This window comes from Lethenteron reissneri, unplaced genomic scaffold, assembly GCF_015708825.2.
Source record: "Lethenteron reissneri isolate LAM-NWPU_2019-01 unplaced genomic scaffold, ASM1570882v1 scaffold_1394, whole genome shotgun sequence".
Classification (NCBI taxonomy): domain Eukaryota; kingdom Metazoa; phylum Chordata; class Hyperoartia; order Petromyzontiformes; family Petromyzontidae; genus Lethenteron; species Lethenteron reissneri.
The window spans coordinates 87272-104520 of NW_026891107.1; the positions used below are offsets into that span (position 1 = coordinate 87272).

Consider the following 17249-nt stretch of genomic DNA (forward strand, 5'->3'; position numbering starts at 1 on the left):
TAACACTAAAGCAGTCACTGACTCGCAACAACTTGCAATCATAACTGACAGAGTTAATTTTGGGTTAAATCAATGAAAATTGGGTATGCCGATAGCATAAAAATGAGATGTGATCGAGCAAATCTAAGATCAGATTTGGAATCGGCACCCTGAAATTAGCCTAAAACAGCTTCAAAAGTCCAGGCCAGAAAAACATGTTCTTTTGTTGTTGACCAGTGTTATCTTTACAGCACCGGCTTGAATGTGCGAACGAAAGACTCCGGTGCTTTTAACAAGTGCGTTGGCTTTATATTAGAGCCGGTCCCATCCAGTGATTCAAGTCGTTGATTTTCTCTGCCAATTGATCGCTTGAAATGCTCGACCAATCGGAACGGATGAAAATGGCGTGGTCCGTACACGGAGCGGCGAGTGTGGCGCATTCGAACGTCGAGCAAAACAACCATCCACTCCGAGTCACTCCCCCAGGAAAAAACATGTCTTGACATTGACTCCGCATCTCCACAAGTGCTTGACTGAATATCAAAACATATCATCGTCCTGTGAAATGTTGTCATTGCTTCGTACGACATGGTCATCACCATTGTCATTGGACGACACAAACTCTGTGGGAGATTGACGGGTGTGGGGGGGGGGTTTCCCACCTTCAGGCGGCAGGATATGGGGGCGGCCATCAAGGGGCCCGTGTCATCAACCACAAGAAAAAGCAATCGATTACAACACTTTTGGGTCGCGTAGACAGGTTGTTGAACCTATCTACCTGACTTTACCGAAAGACACAGAATATGAATTCCTGCAGTCACGAAAGCTTTAAGTCAAGATTTAATTTGTTACAATGTTTAGTCGATTTGTAGATTTTCTCGACGATTGATTGACGAATCATCCCGGTGATGCTTTGTGTCATTATTGGACCGATCACCACTCCATTCAATGTTCCCCCGCTTCACGCGAGGAGGCCGTCTAACAAACCCACGCCCTCTTGGTGTCTCCCCAACGGCGCCAGGTGTACCTGCAACGCCTGCAGCACCTGCCTGCAGCGGCTGGCGGCTCACGGCACGGCGCGGTGCGACGACGAGGCCGGCAGCCGGTGCGAGGTGCTCTGCGGCAAGGGGCACCGAGCGAGGACGGGCAGCAGCCCGCGGCGGACGGGGACCCGGTGAGGGCCCACCGTCGTCCCGTGCAATTCGGCGTCGCTTCAGCCCTCGCCGTTGCGCTGACCGCACGCCGACCTCGTGGTTTACGCGGATTTCCGCGGAGGTTAACGGGCGGCCTTCTACGTGGCTTTGACACATCCCTCCTGCGGAGGGAGCTGGTAGTAACGTTGGGTTGCTCGGTCAATGGCCTGCAGGGTCAACGGCGGCGTGGTGTATTCCGCAAATATGGCCGACTGTGAGGGCGGGCACAAGCCGGCGTGAGTTGGTTAAACGTTGAGTTTTATAAGGGCACCACGGGGTGACCAGCCCCTCCCCACCCAGCCCCACCCAGCCCCTCCCCACCCTCACCACCCAGCCCATCCCCACCCAGCCCCTCCCCACCCAGCCCCACCCCTCCCACCCCCCACCCTCCCCACCCAGCCCATCCCCACCCTCCCCACCCAGCCCCTCCCCACCCAGCCCCACCCCTCCCAGCCCCACCCTGCACGACGGACACAATAATCCCCTGTGGGCTGGTGTAACCAGGAGGTTCCTGCCAGTACGAGGTGTTTGTCGTCGTGCTCGCGTGACGGGGGGAGCCCGTCGTGCTGACTGAAGAGAGTTTGTCGCACGAGCGTGTTGTTGTTGTTGTTGTTTGCTCATTCGGGCTCCGTTAGTGCCGCTTCGTTGGCACCGTCATTAGAAATGTGCCGTGCGCTCGCCGTGGATTGCACAATAATTGGAATGTTTGGAGGCGCCATTTCATCGCAGTTTTGTGAGAGTAAGAATAGTTTTTTCCGCAGATTTATTTGCCGTTTGCACGCCCCCAACACCGATACAGCCATGCGGGTCCTGCAGCGTAGGTTTTCGCGGTTGTGCGGTAACGGCGCGCCGAGGTGTTTATCGGGTCGGCTGCCGCGTGTCGTGTCGGCACGACGTCCGACGTTTCGCGCCACGAGCTTTGGCAGTTTGGTCAGGATCGTCGGACGCCGGGCTGAATAATACTAGGTACGAGGGAGGCGCGTGACGGAATCGCGTCGGAGTTTAAAGGCCCTTGTCACGAACGCCGCCCCTCCTCCAATCAGCATCAGGCGGGAGTGACCCGCGTGGAGGGCCAGGGGGATGAGCGCGTTGCCCGCCGGCCCGTCGACTGCGGCGTCCCGAGTTGGCACCTCGTGTACCACGCCCACTTCAGCTACCCCCACGGGACGAGCTACGGTGCCCGCACCACCTTCGTCTGCCTCCCACCCGCCAAACTGCAAGGTGACCCGTCCAGCAATCTCTTACTTCTCGTCGTCGTCGTCATCAATGTTCAGCCATGGTCAATCCACTGCTAGATGAAGGCCTCCCCAACATGCAGGCTGAGTTTCTTTCTTGAACAGTTTAACATGCTTGTGAAATGCGGTGAATCGTAAGCGTAACTCTCAGATGACCGGGATATTTGATTGACCGGCAACCTCCATTCCCCATAGATTCCGGATGAGAGGGACCAGGCAGGGGGTCTCACGTAAGGGTAACGTGGGACCTGAGTGGTTGTCAATAATGATTGATGCGACGGGCACCGACAGGGCAGTGTGAGGATGAGCACGGATCTCAGACGGTGGTGAATAGTCATTGGGACAGAGCCAGGACGGGGGCCAGGTGCGGCGAGAGATGGCTCGGGAAGAGGGTTTAAAGCCGGCGTGGAACAGGGCTCTGGGCTGCTGCTGCTCCTACTACTGCTGCTGCTACTGATACTTCTGCTGCTACTGCTGCTGTTACTGCTGCTGCTACTGCTGCTCCTGCTGCTGCTGCTACTGCTGCTACTGCTGCTACTGCTGCTGCTACTGCTGCTACTGCTGCTACTGCTGCTACTGCTGCTGCTACTGCTGCTGCTACTGCTGCTACTGCTGCTGCTACTGCTGCTGCTGCTACTGCTGCTACTGCTGCTGCTACTGCTGCTGTTGTTGTGGGGGAACCAAGAAGCTGTCGTCACCGTCGTCATCTTGGAGCGGGTCGTCTTCGTCGTCCTGGAACGGGGGCACCTTGTGCTCTTGGAGAGTGACGGTGTCTCCTTCCGCTCCTGTGTAGCCAGCCAACTACACGGGGAGCGTCGCGTAGAAGTTACCCAGCTGTGTCTGTAGTCAACTCGCGGTTACTCGTTAAGTTAGCGGCGAGTCGGTGGACTTTATGAATGACTAGCGGTAAGTACCCGGCGTTGCCTGGGCAACAGACACACACATCGACCCACACACACACAAAGACATCGACTTACACAGACACACATATGGACTCGCACACACACACATACGTAGACTCTCACACATACATCGACCTAAGCATACATATGGACTTACACACACACATATCGACTAAGAGATACACATGGACCCACGCACACACATCGACTCACACATACACACAGACATACATATGGACGTACACAGACACATATCGACGCACACACACATGGACTGTCACACACAGACACACTGCCGTACACACATCGACTGACACACAGACTCACACACAAACACACATCGACTCACACACGCACATAGAGCCACACACACACATGAACTTACGCACACACACACACGCACAGACATGTACGTATACATGGCAACAACCGCCATTCGCCATTAAATTCATAATAAATGTACATCTGACTGAACAAGGTGTCTCTGGAAGCTGCTACATTACACATACTTTACAATGTAAGTGAAGTGTTGTTGAAGACGCGTGGACAACGGGGTAAGGCACACGTATTTATTTACACAAAGGGCTTACAGTACTAGAGGGATGTATCGGCCCCCTCACCCGTACAACTGGGAATTCACCCCTAGCTAGCCTTCCTAGCTGAGTCCTCCGCTAACGGGCTAGGGGAGGCTGTCTGGCCCGACACTGGTTAGTCGGGCTACGGTACCCGGAATCCCAGAGGTCTGACTCTGGTTCCGGGACCACGCCACTGGCTCCAGCCTGCACTGCCCTTACAAGGGCGGCGTCCCAGGGGGAGTCCAGGGCCTATCTGGCCGGTCTTCTCTCTTCTCTTAACTACTCTAAGACTGAGCCCCGAGCTCTCTGGCTCAACCCTTTTTATACCCCGTTAGAGGATCGAAACCCCCCTCACGCCGTCCGGTACGGACGTCGTTGCGGGCACCACCCCGTGTGCTCACGGAGACCCCGCCCACTGTGTCTGTTTTCCGTTAGCCCCTATGTAAACAGCCCTACACAAACAGACCCTCTGTAACAGCCCTACATCACCCCCCCCTGTACAGCCCGCAGCCGTCCCGGCTGCAACAACTTCCAATAAAGGTTATTTAACCCCTGGATCCCCGCGTGTGCCTTAAAAAAACGTTTTTAACGCTAACTTGAAGGAACCAACAGTAACAACAACAACAACGACAATGACAACAACAAAACCCTCAACCCTGAAAGGGAACAATCCGACGCACCCCCCCCCCGAATAAATACGGATACCGTAAGAACAAGCTATATACAATTTGTAGCGGAGCCACAATGCACACAACAGCAGGTGAGCCCAACGTACGTGAATGCAATGGGCAGGGAACACCCCCCCCCCCCCACACAACACACACTGAACACAACATATATACAAATCTTGCGGTTCCTCAACAGTCTGCGCATTTTTGCGCGTGTCCTTGCGGTTTCACAACAGTCTGCGCATTTTTGCGCGTGTCCTTGCGGCGGGCCCCTCACACGGGGAAACCCCGGGTGGCGGACCGTCAGGTGGCAATCGTCCGTCCGGGAGCGGGGCCTCCTCTGACGCCTCGTGACTGTTGGTATCCCCAGAAGGGGTGGTCGGGCGTGAGCCCGTCAGTCCCGATGCACCTGGAGGTGGCACGGCCGGCAAGGCATTAGGTGAGCGCGGTGGAGACGGACCTAGTGAGTCGGTCGACCCCCCACACGTCTGGCCATGCATGTGTGAAGTGGGTTTGTGTGCCGCGACGAAAGGTTTCAACCGAGAGGGGTGCACGAACCATCGCCGCTTCCCCCAACGAATGCGCACGCACTGTGGTCGCAGGACCTCGACCACTTCCACAGGCCCCCGCCACGGCCGCGCCAGCTTTGGGGAGGTAGCCAGGGGTACTTGGGGACAGTGCAGCCATGCCCTGTCCCCCGGTTTCCATTGTATGACATGCGCCCGACCCAACCTGAGGCGCTCGTTCGCCTTTTGACGGAGGTCCGAGTTTAACCTCGCAGCATCCCGCGCCTCTGTTAATTTAGCCAAATTAAATTTGACGTGGTCAGCCAATTTAGTTTTTCCTTGCTGGTCGGGGATCTGCAGCTGGGCGCGAACAGGCGGGTCGGGTTCGCGACCGTACATAAGGTAAAAGGGGGAAAACCCCGTAGCTGCATGGGGTGCCATCCGGTATGCCGCCAAGACCCCCTGAATATGCAGGTCCCAATCAGTCTGGGAATCTGAGACCTGCTGTGCCATCATTGACGAAATGGTGCGATGCAGGCGCTCGACCATTCCGTCAGTCTGTGGGTGATACGGGGAGGTCCGAATTTTCTTTGTGCCTAAGAGGTCACAAACTTGTTTAAGTAATTTGCTGGAAAAATTTTTACCCTGGTCGGTCAGCAGCCGTTCCGGGGCACCTTTGTCCAGGCCGTATCCCTGAACAAAGGCGTCCACGATGGCTGCTGCCGACTGGTTGGCAAGGGGCCAGGCCATGGGCCAGCGTGTAAAATACTCGACTCCTGTCAGCAAATACTTATTGCCCCTGGGGGTGGCGGGAAATGGGCCCAAGATGTCCAGTGCGACCAGCTCATTTATTCTGGACACCTTGATTGATTGTAAAGGCGGGTTAGACTCCCGCGCCGGCGGTTTCCGCTGCGCACACCGCGGGCATGAACTCAAAAGATCCCCCACATCCTTTGTCATACCAGGCCAAAAAAAATCCAACTGTATCAGTGCAAGGGTCTTTAGAGTCCCCAGATGTAACAGGCGCTCATGCGCGGCCCACACCACTTTGCCTCGCAACTCCGAAGGGACGACCAGCCGATGTCGCTGTGATTTTGCGTCCCAATGCATGAGCAGACCCTGTACCATTTCCCATGCACCCGAATCACCTTTCACCCGGCCAGCACCCCCGACGCGACGACGCCACCCGAGGAGGGAGGTGTCCTCCATTTGGAGGCGCCCCCACTCAGTGACGGGCAACCCCAACAGGGAATCCCTTCCCTGTTGTTCGATTGAGTTATCAACCAGTGGCTCGTCGTCGTCGGTGGCAGCCAGGATCGGGACCGATGCGTCCCCTGAAGGTCTGCAACGTCCCGACCCCAGGAGGCATGCACATTCCGAGGCGGTTGGCATGCGTGACAGAGCGTCCGCGTTGGTATGGCGAACGCCCTTACGGTAAGTGGTCTCAAAATCAAAATCCTGGAGAACCTCCAACCATCGAGACAACTGTCCCGATGGTTGTTGAACCCGCAGGGCATATTGTAGTGCCGCATGATCTGTGCGGACGGTGAAATGCCGACCGTACAGATATGGGCGGTACTGTTGGATGAAAAAAACAATTGCCAACAGTTCTCTACGGGTAACACAATATCTCTGCTCCGCAGGAGACAACACCCGACTACCGTATGCGACCACCCGTTCAACGCCATCAACCACCTGGGAAAGCACACCCCCAATACCCGTGTTGCTCGCATCGGTGTCGAGCAAAAAGGGTTTCGAAAAATCAGGGTAGATCAAGGGAGGGGCTTTCACCAGGGCGTCCCGAAGGGAGCGGAACGCAGCCTCCTCCTCTTGACCCCAGTGGAAACGAACCCCTTTAGATGTTAGAGCGTGCAGGGGTTTAGCGATCGTTGCAAAATCAGCAACAAACCGTCGATAATACGACGCGAACCCAATAAAACTCCTGACCTCTCCCACTGTGGTGGGAGTCGGCCAGGAGCTGACACACTGCGTTTTGGCGGGATCGGTAGCAATACCTGAGCGTCCCACGATGTGCCCCAAATAACGCACCGAATCACGCAACAAATGGCATTTTTGGGGCTTAAATTTCAAATTAGCAGCCCGCATCTTTAGGAAAACTGCCCGCAACCTCTGGAGATGCTCATCAAAAGTTTTACTAAAGACGATAACGTCATCCAAATAAATGAGGCACGACTCCCATTGCAGTCCAGCCAAAACCAATTCCATTAAACGCTGGAAAGTTGCCGGCGCTGAGTGCAAGCCCATCGGCAACCTGTTGAATTGAAACAAGCCGTGCGGTGTACGAAAAGCAGTTTTAGGCTTAGACTCATCATCCAGAGGAAGCTGCCAGAATCCCGAAAGTAAATCGAGTGTGGAAAAGAATCGCGCTCCCGCCAAGGCGTCAAGCGATTCATCCATCCGAGGGAGCGGGTATGCGTCGGCAACCGAAATTTTATTAAGACGCCGGAAGTCAACGCAAAACCGCAACGAACCGTCCTGCTTTTTAACCAGGACGATCGGCGCTCCCCAAGGGCTGGTGGAAGGAGAAATGATGTCCGCGGCTAACATGTCATCAACAGCCGATTTGACATGTTCCTTTTCGGCGGGACTCAACCGAAACGGATTTTGGCGAATTGGCGCGCTGTCACCCGTGTCAATATGGTGACGCAGCAAGTGAGTGCAACCCAAATCATATTTATTTCGACTAAAAACGTCGGAAAATTCTCGCAGTAGCGTTTTAAGTTGTTGACGCTCTGAATCGGACAGGTCCGTCGATCCCGCACAAAGCGCCTCGAGCCACCCTTCATCGCTGTCCGAACGCGGTCGCGACGCAGGGACAGTGTTGACGGAATTGACGGCGGGCTCCTCACACGGCACCGGCGTTGCGTGAGCAAGCACGGTCCCCTGTGGGAGCACCACCGTCCGCGAGCCCACGTTTAGGACCGCGATGAAGGGTTCACTATCCCCTCTCACTATGGTCTGGGCCGGTAGTAAATCAGGTCCACTAACCCCGGCCCTAGACGGTCCCAACAGTACCCCTTGTGCCCCGGCACCCTTAACGAGGGGCCGCCGAAGTTTCAAGGGCACCAACATTTGCGTTCCCGGAGGAACGCGTACCGTTCTCTCCACGAACGCCGGCACCGTCGCGAACGCCGTCCGAGTCGCAACTGGTGATGGCAGAAACGCCATGCGTCTGCCCGATGGAAGCTCTATGCACCCCTGGTCGATCAAAATTACAATCGGCATTTTGGCCAGGAAGTCCGTCCCCAGCAGGCACGGAACCGCCAGCGAGGACGAAACAAAAATCGGCCCAGACAATTTTATTTCCCCGATACAAATTTGGGCGCGAATTTGTCCGATGATGCCAAGTGAGCCCCCGTTAGCCGCATAGAATGGTATGTTAACTGGCATCAAGGGACGACTCCGGACAGGGAGAATGTTATAAATTAATTCCGAAATAATAGTCGCCGATGCCCCCGTATCGACCAGGATGCGCACTTCCACCCCGTCGATATATCCTACAACGGCCGACGACCCCGACGATGCGGCAACCACACGATCGGCCAGCACGGACCACTGGCCGGGTTCGATATGGGTACCCGGAGTGGTGCGTGATGGTGCGATGGTGCGTGATACCGGCCCCCCTCTCGTCGCGGTGTTTGAGTGCGTGACGGGTGTGTGTGTGGGCCAAACGTGTGGGGTGCCGCGACTCGCCGGTTTTTGACGGTGGAGCTTGGGATGAGGCCCGTCGTCCCGGTGAGGTGTCGTCCCGCGCTGACGAGGAGAGCGGCACCCCGAGGCGACGTGGCCCCGGACGCCGCAGTTATAACACCGCGGGAGCGACGTCGGAGGTGACGAGTGGTCGGAACGGCCTGACCCGTCCTGGCCCGGCCGTGCACTCGTCGCCTGTTGCCGTCGGTGGTCGACGGCGTAGAGTTCCTCCGTCGGAAGGGTGGCTGCAGCCACCGCACGCCCCGCCGATGCCCTGCTGGCTTTGCGTCGAAGCGACAGGAGGTTTGCGTGGAGGAGCCGCGCCGCCTGGAGCGATGTCATTTCCGCGTCCTCCTGTGCGACGACAGCGATGTCTAGATCGTCGGCCAGGAGGAGTATCTTCTCCGTTACCATAGCGTCGATGCCGTCGTCATCCATCCGGGGGAAGGCCGACTTGGCCATCGCCAGGAGGCTCGTTCGGTACGCTAGGGGCGACTCCTTCTCTCCCCGCTTGCGGTCGTAGAACTCCTGTCTGCATTCCGCCGACGGTCCGTAGACCCCTCCCAGCAGCTGCAGCGCCATCGGTAACGTGGAGCGCCTTTCCTTTGGTGCCGATGTTAGGGCGGCAAGCGCGTCGCCGTCCAGGAGCGCCGGCAGGGCGCTGAGAGCTTCTTCGTCCGTCCATTTAGCCATCTCCTGGTGGGCGAGGAAGCGTCTTCGAAAGCCGCTCCAGTCGCCCTCTGCGCCCACGAATTCTTTAAGCGGGGGCAGCCTTTGGTGTAGTGCAGCGGCTGCCGTGGAGTCCCGTGGACTGCTGCCTCCCCGACTCGGCTGCGTCTCGGCGCGAATGGCAGATGGCATCGCCTGTCGCAGCTTTGATGACGCGCCCTCCTCCGTCGTTGATGCAGCAGCCCCAGCGCGGCCGATGTCGGACCCCAGGTTGAGGTTGGCCACGCCCCTAGCGGTCGCTGCGTCGATGGCGGGAATTTCAAAATTTAAATCTTCAGAAATGGCGGGAAGGCGCTCCACACGCCGGTTCCCCTCGCCCCGCGGTGGACCACCAGCCCCCAGCCGTGTGATGTCCTTCAGCGTAGCGGCAGCGGCGTAGAGCAGTTCCGCCAGCCTCTCATGAGCCAGCCTCAGGTCGTCTCCCCGCTGCTCCTCTTCATGGCGATGCTCCGGTAAGCCCGCATCCGGCCCCGGCTGCACGTCGTCTAGTAGAGCCATCTCGGGCTCGACAATTTCGGCGGCGTCCTCCGCCCGCTGTTCCCTGGCTCCAGCTGTTTGGCGCGTGTCCATGTTCTTGGTTCTTCTGACGCCAGATGAAGTGTTGTTGAAGACGCGTGGACAACGGGGTAAGGCACACGTATTTATTTACACAAAGGGCTTACAGTACTAGAGGGATGTATCGGCCCCCTCACCCGTACAACTGGGAATTCACCCCTAGCTAGCCTTCCTAGCTGAGTCCTCCGCTAACGGGCTAGGGGAGGCTGTCTGGCCCGACACTGGTTAGTCGGGCTACGGTACCCGGAATCCCAGAGGTCTGACTCTGGTTCCGGGACCACGCCACTGGCTCCAGCCTGCACTGCCCTTACAAGGGCGGCGTCCCAGGGGGAGTCCAGGGCCTATCTGGCCGGTCTTCTCTCTTCTCTTAACTACTCTAAGACTGAGCCCCGAGCTCTCTGGCTCAACCCTTTTTATACCCCGTTAGAGGATCGAAACCCCCCTCACGCCGTCCGGTACGGACGTCGTTGCGGGCACCACCCCGTGTGCTCACGGAGACCCCGCCCACTGTGTCTGTTTTCCGTTAGCCCCTATGTAAACAGCCCTACACAAACAGACCCTCTGTAACAGCCCTACATAAGTGTAAAATATACTTGCACATTGCAGCACCTTTGCATTTCGCCAAGGACATCCGTAAGTGTTTGCGGTTGTGTGGTTGTGGATTCGATCTTGGCCCTGACGCCTGCTGTCTATTTGGAGTCTGCGCGTCTCTCTCTCACTCATCATCATCACGGTGGCTAGGAGATGTTAACTACCTCGCCTGGTATACAAGAGGTCGTGGGTTCGATCCCGACCCTGATGCCTGTTGTCTATATGGAGTCTGCGCGTCTCTCTCTCTCTCTCTCTCCCGGCGATCTCATGGACGTTTCTCCGATTCTTCCCGTTTTTCCCTCCACATTTCGAATGAATGTGCGTTTTGATTATTTGTTGACTGCTAGGAATTTCCACGCGATGATTACCCACCCTTCGTTGGCTCGCCATCGTGTGAAATTTTGAAAAAGAGCCAGAGAGCTCGGTGGACCTTACCTGGTAAAATAAAAACTAGTTTAATAGTTTTAACACTGTGAAGAGGGGAGCACCGAGAACCATCGTCATTCTCCCTCCGGCTTTAATCGCCGCCGCGGCAAACACGATCGCCGACGACGGATTGTGACGCCGAACGTCTTTGCGTTTGTCCTTCCGCGGGGACGCCAGGTGCGAGCGCAGAGCTGCGGTGCCAGGAGGACGGACTGTGGTCCCTGCCGGAGGCGTACTGCCAGCTGACGTGCCGGGCCCCGCCGCCCATGGCCAACGCCGTGGCGCGCACCGACCGCTGCAAACACGACGGACAGGAGGTCGGCTCCTCCTGCAAGTATCGCTGCGAGCCGGGACACCACGTGCCGCTCACCAGTCGCAAGTAAAGCCCGCTTCCACACCTCCCGCTACCCTCGGCACACCAGCACCCCGCCACGGTCATGGAACGCGAGCAGACGTGTGTGCTCACAAACACCGTGCCCTGGGTGCACGTCACGCGCACGTGTGGGGCGCTCAATGCCGGAATCATCGTTCCAAATGTTGGCAAATGTTAAGGATTGGCTGTGTCCCCACGTACGTGTGTAATACACCTTTCTACAAACGCATCGCGATTATTTTGCAGTCATAAATTTGCGCGGTTGTTTTCGTCACGTGACAACAATATCCTGGAGTCTACAAACTAAGTTGCACCTGTAGTGGCTGTTACATTGGGGAAACGAAACGACAAGGAAGATCTGAAACACGGCAGAACCAATACCTCCGCGTGGCTGACCATCGCTATGACGCTGTGGGCTCTCCTAATATTGTTTTTTCCGAGACCAGGGTACTCTGCAAACCTTCGGGCTACTATCAAAGGTTTGTTCATGAAGCCATCCAGATATATAAACATAGACATAACATCAACCGAGAAGATGGATACAAATTGAGCGATCATTGGAATGATGTTATTAACCAGGTTAAAACCTTCACTGCTTCTTACCTATATAGCCTCTTGTCACGACAGCCCTTTTGCCCACTTCAGCGATTGTTTCTTGCTGTGCTTGTCCCACCTGATGACGGCCTTACCGAAAGAGCCAAAGAGTATGGATCCCTGCAGTCACGAAAACTTCACATCAAGATTGTTTCACTGCTGTCATTTGTGGCAAGGTCACTTCTGAAAAAGAGCGACTACAGCTCCGTGGACCTTACCTGGGGAAGAAAAAAAATGTTTAATAGTTTTAGATGGCGAGCACACACACACACGTGCGCACAGCCAACACGCTCGCAAATCACCCGGCTCCTGCCGCCGCCCGCCTCCCTCCCCAGGGGGTTCAAGGTGAGGTGCACGGACAGTGGCCACTGGGAGGAGGGCGGCTGCGTGCCCGTGCAGTGCCCCCCGCTGCCGCCAGTGCTGCACGGCTCCTACACGTGCACGCAGCGCTGGCAGCTCGGCTCCCGCTGCTGGGTCAACTGCAGCACCGCCAGCGCCAGCAAGGTCCCGCACACCTCGCACGAGCACAAAGATCCCCCCCCCGCCCCCACGTAGCCTCGACGGACTTGTTGTTGGGGGCACGTGCTGTCAGCACGAGGGGGTCGGTGGGCAGCAGCGCGCCCGGCCGCGTCTGTGTCTCTGGCGTGGCGATGGTGACCACACGCCGCCGCGCCACACACTCGTGGCCTGGGGGAGGCCCAGCACCGCTTCAGATAATCGTCACTGGCGTTGGCTGTGAACAGGAATCAAACTCAGGTCGCCGGGTTTGTAGCGCAGCGCGCACACGCACACACACATTTACAGTGACACACACACACAGTGACACACACACACACTGACACACACAACAACAACAACAACCGCCATTCGCCACTAAGTGGCGGTGACGTCACCACGATGCTTGTGCCAGGCCAAGTGCACCTTGAGGCCACGTGAAGTGTCGAAAGCCCGCTGGCAGGAGGTCACGGGGCAGACCCAGGTGCCACGGGTCGACTGACCGAGATGACCGAGATGACTGGCTGATGCACCACCTGTGCCCCCTACTGTGCCAACTTGCTGTGCTTTAGCCACCCGGCGCTCCGCTCGTTGTTGTGAGCGTCGCTCCTCCGCCCTCCGTTGTTGTTGGAGGGCGACTGCCTCCAACTGCCCAGTAGCGTCCTTCACGAGCCTCCTCCACTGAGGCCGATCTTGACACCGCTGGTACCAGTCATCGGCAAGTCCACTCAGCTCCACGTCCTCCTGTACCACATCACTCCATCTCTTCTCCAGCCCGTGCCGCGCCCGTCTAGCCCCCTCGATCCGGCCGAACAAAAGCTGTTTAGGCATGCGGTGGCTGGGCATGCGGGCTACATGACCCAGCCAACGCAGCCTTGCCTGCCGGAGGAGCTCACTGATGGGACTTTGCCCAGATCTTTCAAGGATTTGTGAGCTCCTCACACAATCCAGCCTGGTTAAACCCAGGATGGATCGTAGGCAGGCCAGCCTAAATGTTTCCAACCGGCGAAGATGCTCCACCAGGGGGGTCCACGTCTCGCAAGCGTAGAGAAGGGAGGGAATGACCGTGGCCGAGAAGACCTGAAGCTTCGTGTGGAGCGACAGACCAGGTAGCTTCCACACAGCGTTACGCAACCGATGAAAAGATATTGCCGCTCGACTGATTCGGAGTGAGACATCTGCTGATAGACTGGAGCCGGTCATAAGCACACTGCCCAGGTATGGGAAACTCTCCACTCTCTCCACAACTGCCCCATCACCAATTGGGAGTTGTGGGGGTGGAGTGTCCGATGGTACAAAATACCCAGGCAGGTGCTTAGTTTTGGTGGGGCTGATGGTAAGGCCCCACCTCTTAGTGGCACGCTCCAGTCTCAGCAGCAGCGCCTCCAACTCCTCTTCTGAATGAGCAGCTATTACCAAATCATCGGCATACATAACGTGGTTGACCAATAGGGAGCCATCCCTTGATCGCACCCGGGCGTCGATCAGCCTCCCATTATATCTGTACCAAATGGAAATTCCCCCGGTACAGCTATTGAAGGCTTCACGAACTACGCGGTCAAAATAGATGTTAAATAATGTGGGAGCCAGAGGACATCCCTGTCGCACCCCAAGGTGTACAGGGAAAGGCTCCGACTCCCGGCCACGTAGTTTTACCCGGGCCCGCTCACCATCATGAAGGTCCTTAATGATCGTGAGCAGAGGGTCAGGGACTCCGAAAGCACGAAGAACAACCCAGAGCCCAGTCCTACTGATGGTATCATAGGCTTTGACCAGGTCAATATAGCAGAGATGTAGGTCTTTTTGGAATTCCCTACACCTCTGCTGTAGCAGACGGACAGAAAATATGGCATCTGTGCAGGACCGCCCTTTCCTGAAACCGCATTGGGGCTCCGCAAGCCTCTCCTCAGCGTGCCTAGCAAGGCGATGTTGAATAATCCTTGCCAGGACCTTACCCGGCACACTGAGGAGTGAGATGCCCCTGTAGTTGTTACAGTCGGTACGGTCCCCCTTCTTAAAGAGGGGAACCACCAGGGCATCCTTCCAGTCCTGCGGAACCCGTCCAGTGGTCCAGACTGTTGTTATGATGTCATATAGGGCAGTCTGTGCACAACCGCCACCCTCCCTCAGCATTTCGCTTGGGAGATCATCTCTGCCCGGTGCCTTTCCTGGTCTCAGACTCCGGATCGCCTTCAGTACTTCCTCAACAGATGGCACCTCAGCCAGCCACTCACAGGGGGTGACCTCTTCCAATATTTGAGGCACCGCAGCCTCAGCAGGGTTATCACCACTTTGTGCCATGATGTTTTCCTGGCTGAGAGAATTTCCCTCCCCCAGGACCTCACAGAAATGCTCAGCAAATCTGCAAACCTGTTCCTGGGGGTCGGAGATTGGATCACCGTTTTTTCCTCTAATGATGGTAATAGGTGTGGCGCTGCAGGTTACTTTTTTGATGGAGTTAAATAGTGATTTGTGATCACGGGCCACTGAGGCAGACTCCATCTCCTCAGCAACCCGCGACCACCACCCATCCTTACAGCGCCTGACGGCTCTCCGAACTTCTGAGCGAAGGCTGCGGTAAACCTCCTCATTCTCTGACGTGGGATGCTGTAGGCGATGAGAGTGGGCCTGACGCTTTTTCTCAATTAACCTGAACACCTCCTCTGTCAGCCAGGGTTTCTGGGGAGGTCTGGACCGCGTACCCAAAGCAGCCATTGTAGCTGCATGAGTCACAGTCTTAAACCTCGCCCATTTCCCCTCGACATCAGGTGGAGTGGGGGACGATGCCAACCCCAGCTGCAAGCGATGATGAAATTCTCGCTTGCAACTTTCATCAGCTAACTGAGACCAGTCCACTTTTGGTTGGAATGGGATCCTGGGTGTACACCCACCACCGGAGTGGAAGAAAGGCAGGCGCATCTTACAGATGACTAGTCGATGGTCAGAGGACAGATCAGCTCCACGGTAGGTCCTGGTGTCAAGGACATGGGCTCGCATCCGCTGGTCCGTCACTATGTAGTCCAGCAGATGTTCTTGCTTGGACCCGGCATGTATCCATGATGTTGTGTGGATGCGCCGATGCCGGAACAGCGTGTTGGTAATTACAAGCCCATGGGCTGCACAAAAATCTAGCAGCCTCCTACCGTTATTATTGAGCTGATCTGGCCCATGCCTTCCAATCACTCCAGACCAGGTACCAGCATCATGACCAACTCGGGCATTGAAGTCACCCAACAAGATGACTCTGTCCCGAGTGGCCACTTTAGCCAGCACCTGTGACAGGAGGTCATAGAAAGAGTCTGACTCATCGGCTTTGCCTGCATCCCTCCACGGATGTTCGTCTTCGGTGGGGGCATAAGTAACCACGACCACCACTCCTCGCCTCTGGTTGATGGGAAGGCGAGCCCAAAGTATCCTGGGGCTTACAGCTTCCCACACCTCACCGCCACGCTCCCACGCCCCCTTCATTCTTTTGTTCAGAAGAAGAGCCACACCCTGTTGTTTGGCAGTCTCCTGCCCCGAGTAGAGGACTGTCCACCCCTCATGGTGGCAGGAGCCAGAACCGGTCCACCGGACCTCCTGAATGCCACAGAGATCCAGGCGGTACCGGTCCAGCTCCCGACAGAGGAGTGGCAGCCTCTCCTCCGCAGTGAGCGTTCGAACATTCCACGTGGCCATCCGCAATGGTTTTTTGTTGTTTCTGGAGGAGCCCCGAGGGTGAAAATTCAATCTCCTGGCTCCGCCAAATGGGGTTTGGCCAGGAGACGTCATAAAAGCCTGACCCCCCGGGGCCTCCGGCACAAGCTTATTTGTTTCAGGTTTATGTTTAATTCGTGGTTTAGTGGTGGTTAATTGAAGGTGGAGGGGTTACCAGCCCCTCACACCCGTCCAGAGCCCCCGTTTAGCCACTGTGGTGGTCATGGCGTCTGTGACACACACACACACACACAGTGACACACACACACACACAGTGACACACACACACACAGTGACACACACACACACATTTACAGTGACACACACACAGTGACACACACACACACAGTGACACACACACACACAGTGACACACACACACATTTACAGTGACACACACACACACATTTACAGTGACACACACACATACAGTGACACACCTATTTACAGGGACACACACACACAAGTGATACACACAAAAAGTGACCACACACACATTGCCACACACAAAACATTACAGTGACAAACACACACACATTTACAGTGACACACACACACAATTTACAGTGACACACTACACACATTTACAGGGACACACATTTACAGTGACACACACAACATTTACAGTGACACACATTTACAGTGGCCACACACATGAAAAAGTGACATACCCCATTTACAGAACACACACAACATTTACAGTGACTACACATTTAAAGTAAACACACACACCATTTAAGTGACAACACATTTACAGTGACCAAAACATTTACGTGACACCCACATTTACAGTGACACACACATTTACGTGACACACACATTTACGTAAAACACACACATTTACAGTGACCCACACATTAACAGTGACACACCACATTACAGTGGACACAAACATTACTGAAAAACAAATTTCACAGTGCACTCAGATTTACAGTCAAAAAACACACCCATTATACAGTGGACACACACAATATTACAGTAATACACATCACCACACATTACATTGAACAAACACACATTAC

General features: G+C 55.8%; 1 protein-coding gene across 1 annotated transcript; it reads left to right on the forward strand.

The window, feature by feature from the left end:
* Window positions 1-657: 657 nt before the first annotated feature.
* Window positions 658-12541, forward strand: LOC133362168 (pappalysin-1-like; the record flags this gene model as incomplete). Its single annotated transcript, XM_061581121.1, has 5 exons — window positions 658-681; window positions 1001-1153; window positions 2216-2393; window positions 11248-11449; window positions 12373-12541. Coding segments are annotated over exons 1-5 (726 nt in total), but the record flags the coding sequence as incomplete, so codon positions are not given.
* Window positions 12542-17249: the final 4708 nt, after the last annotated feature.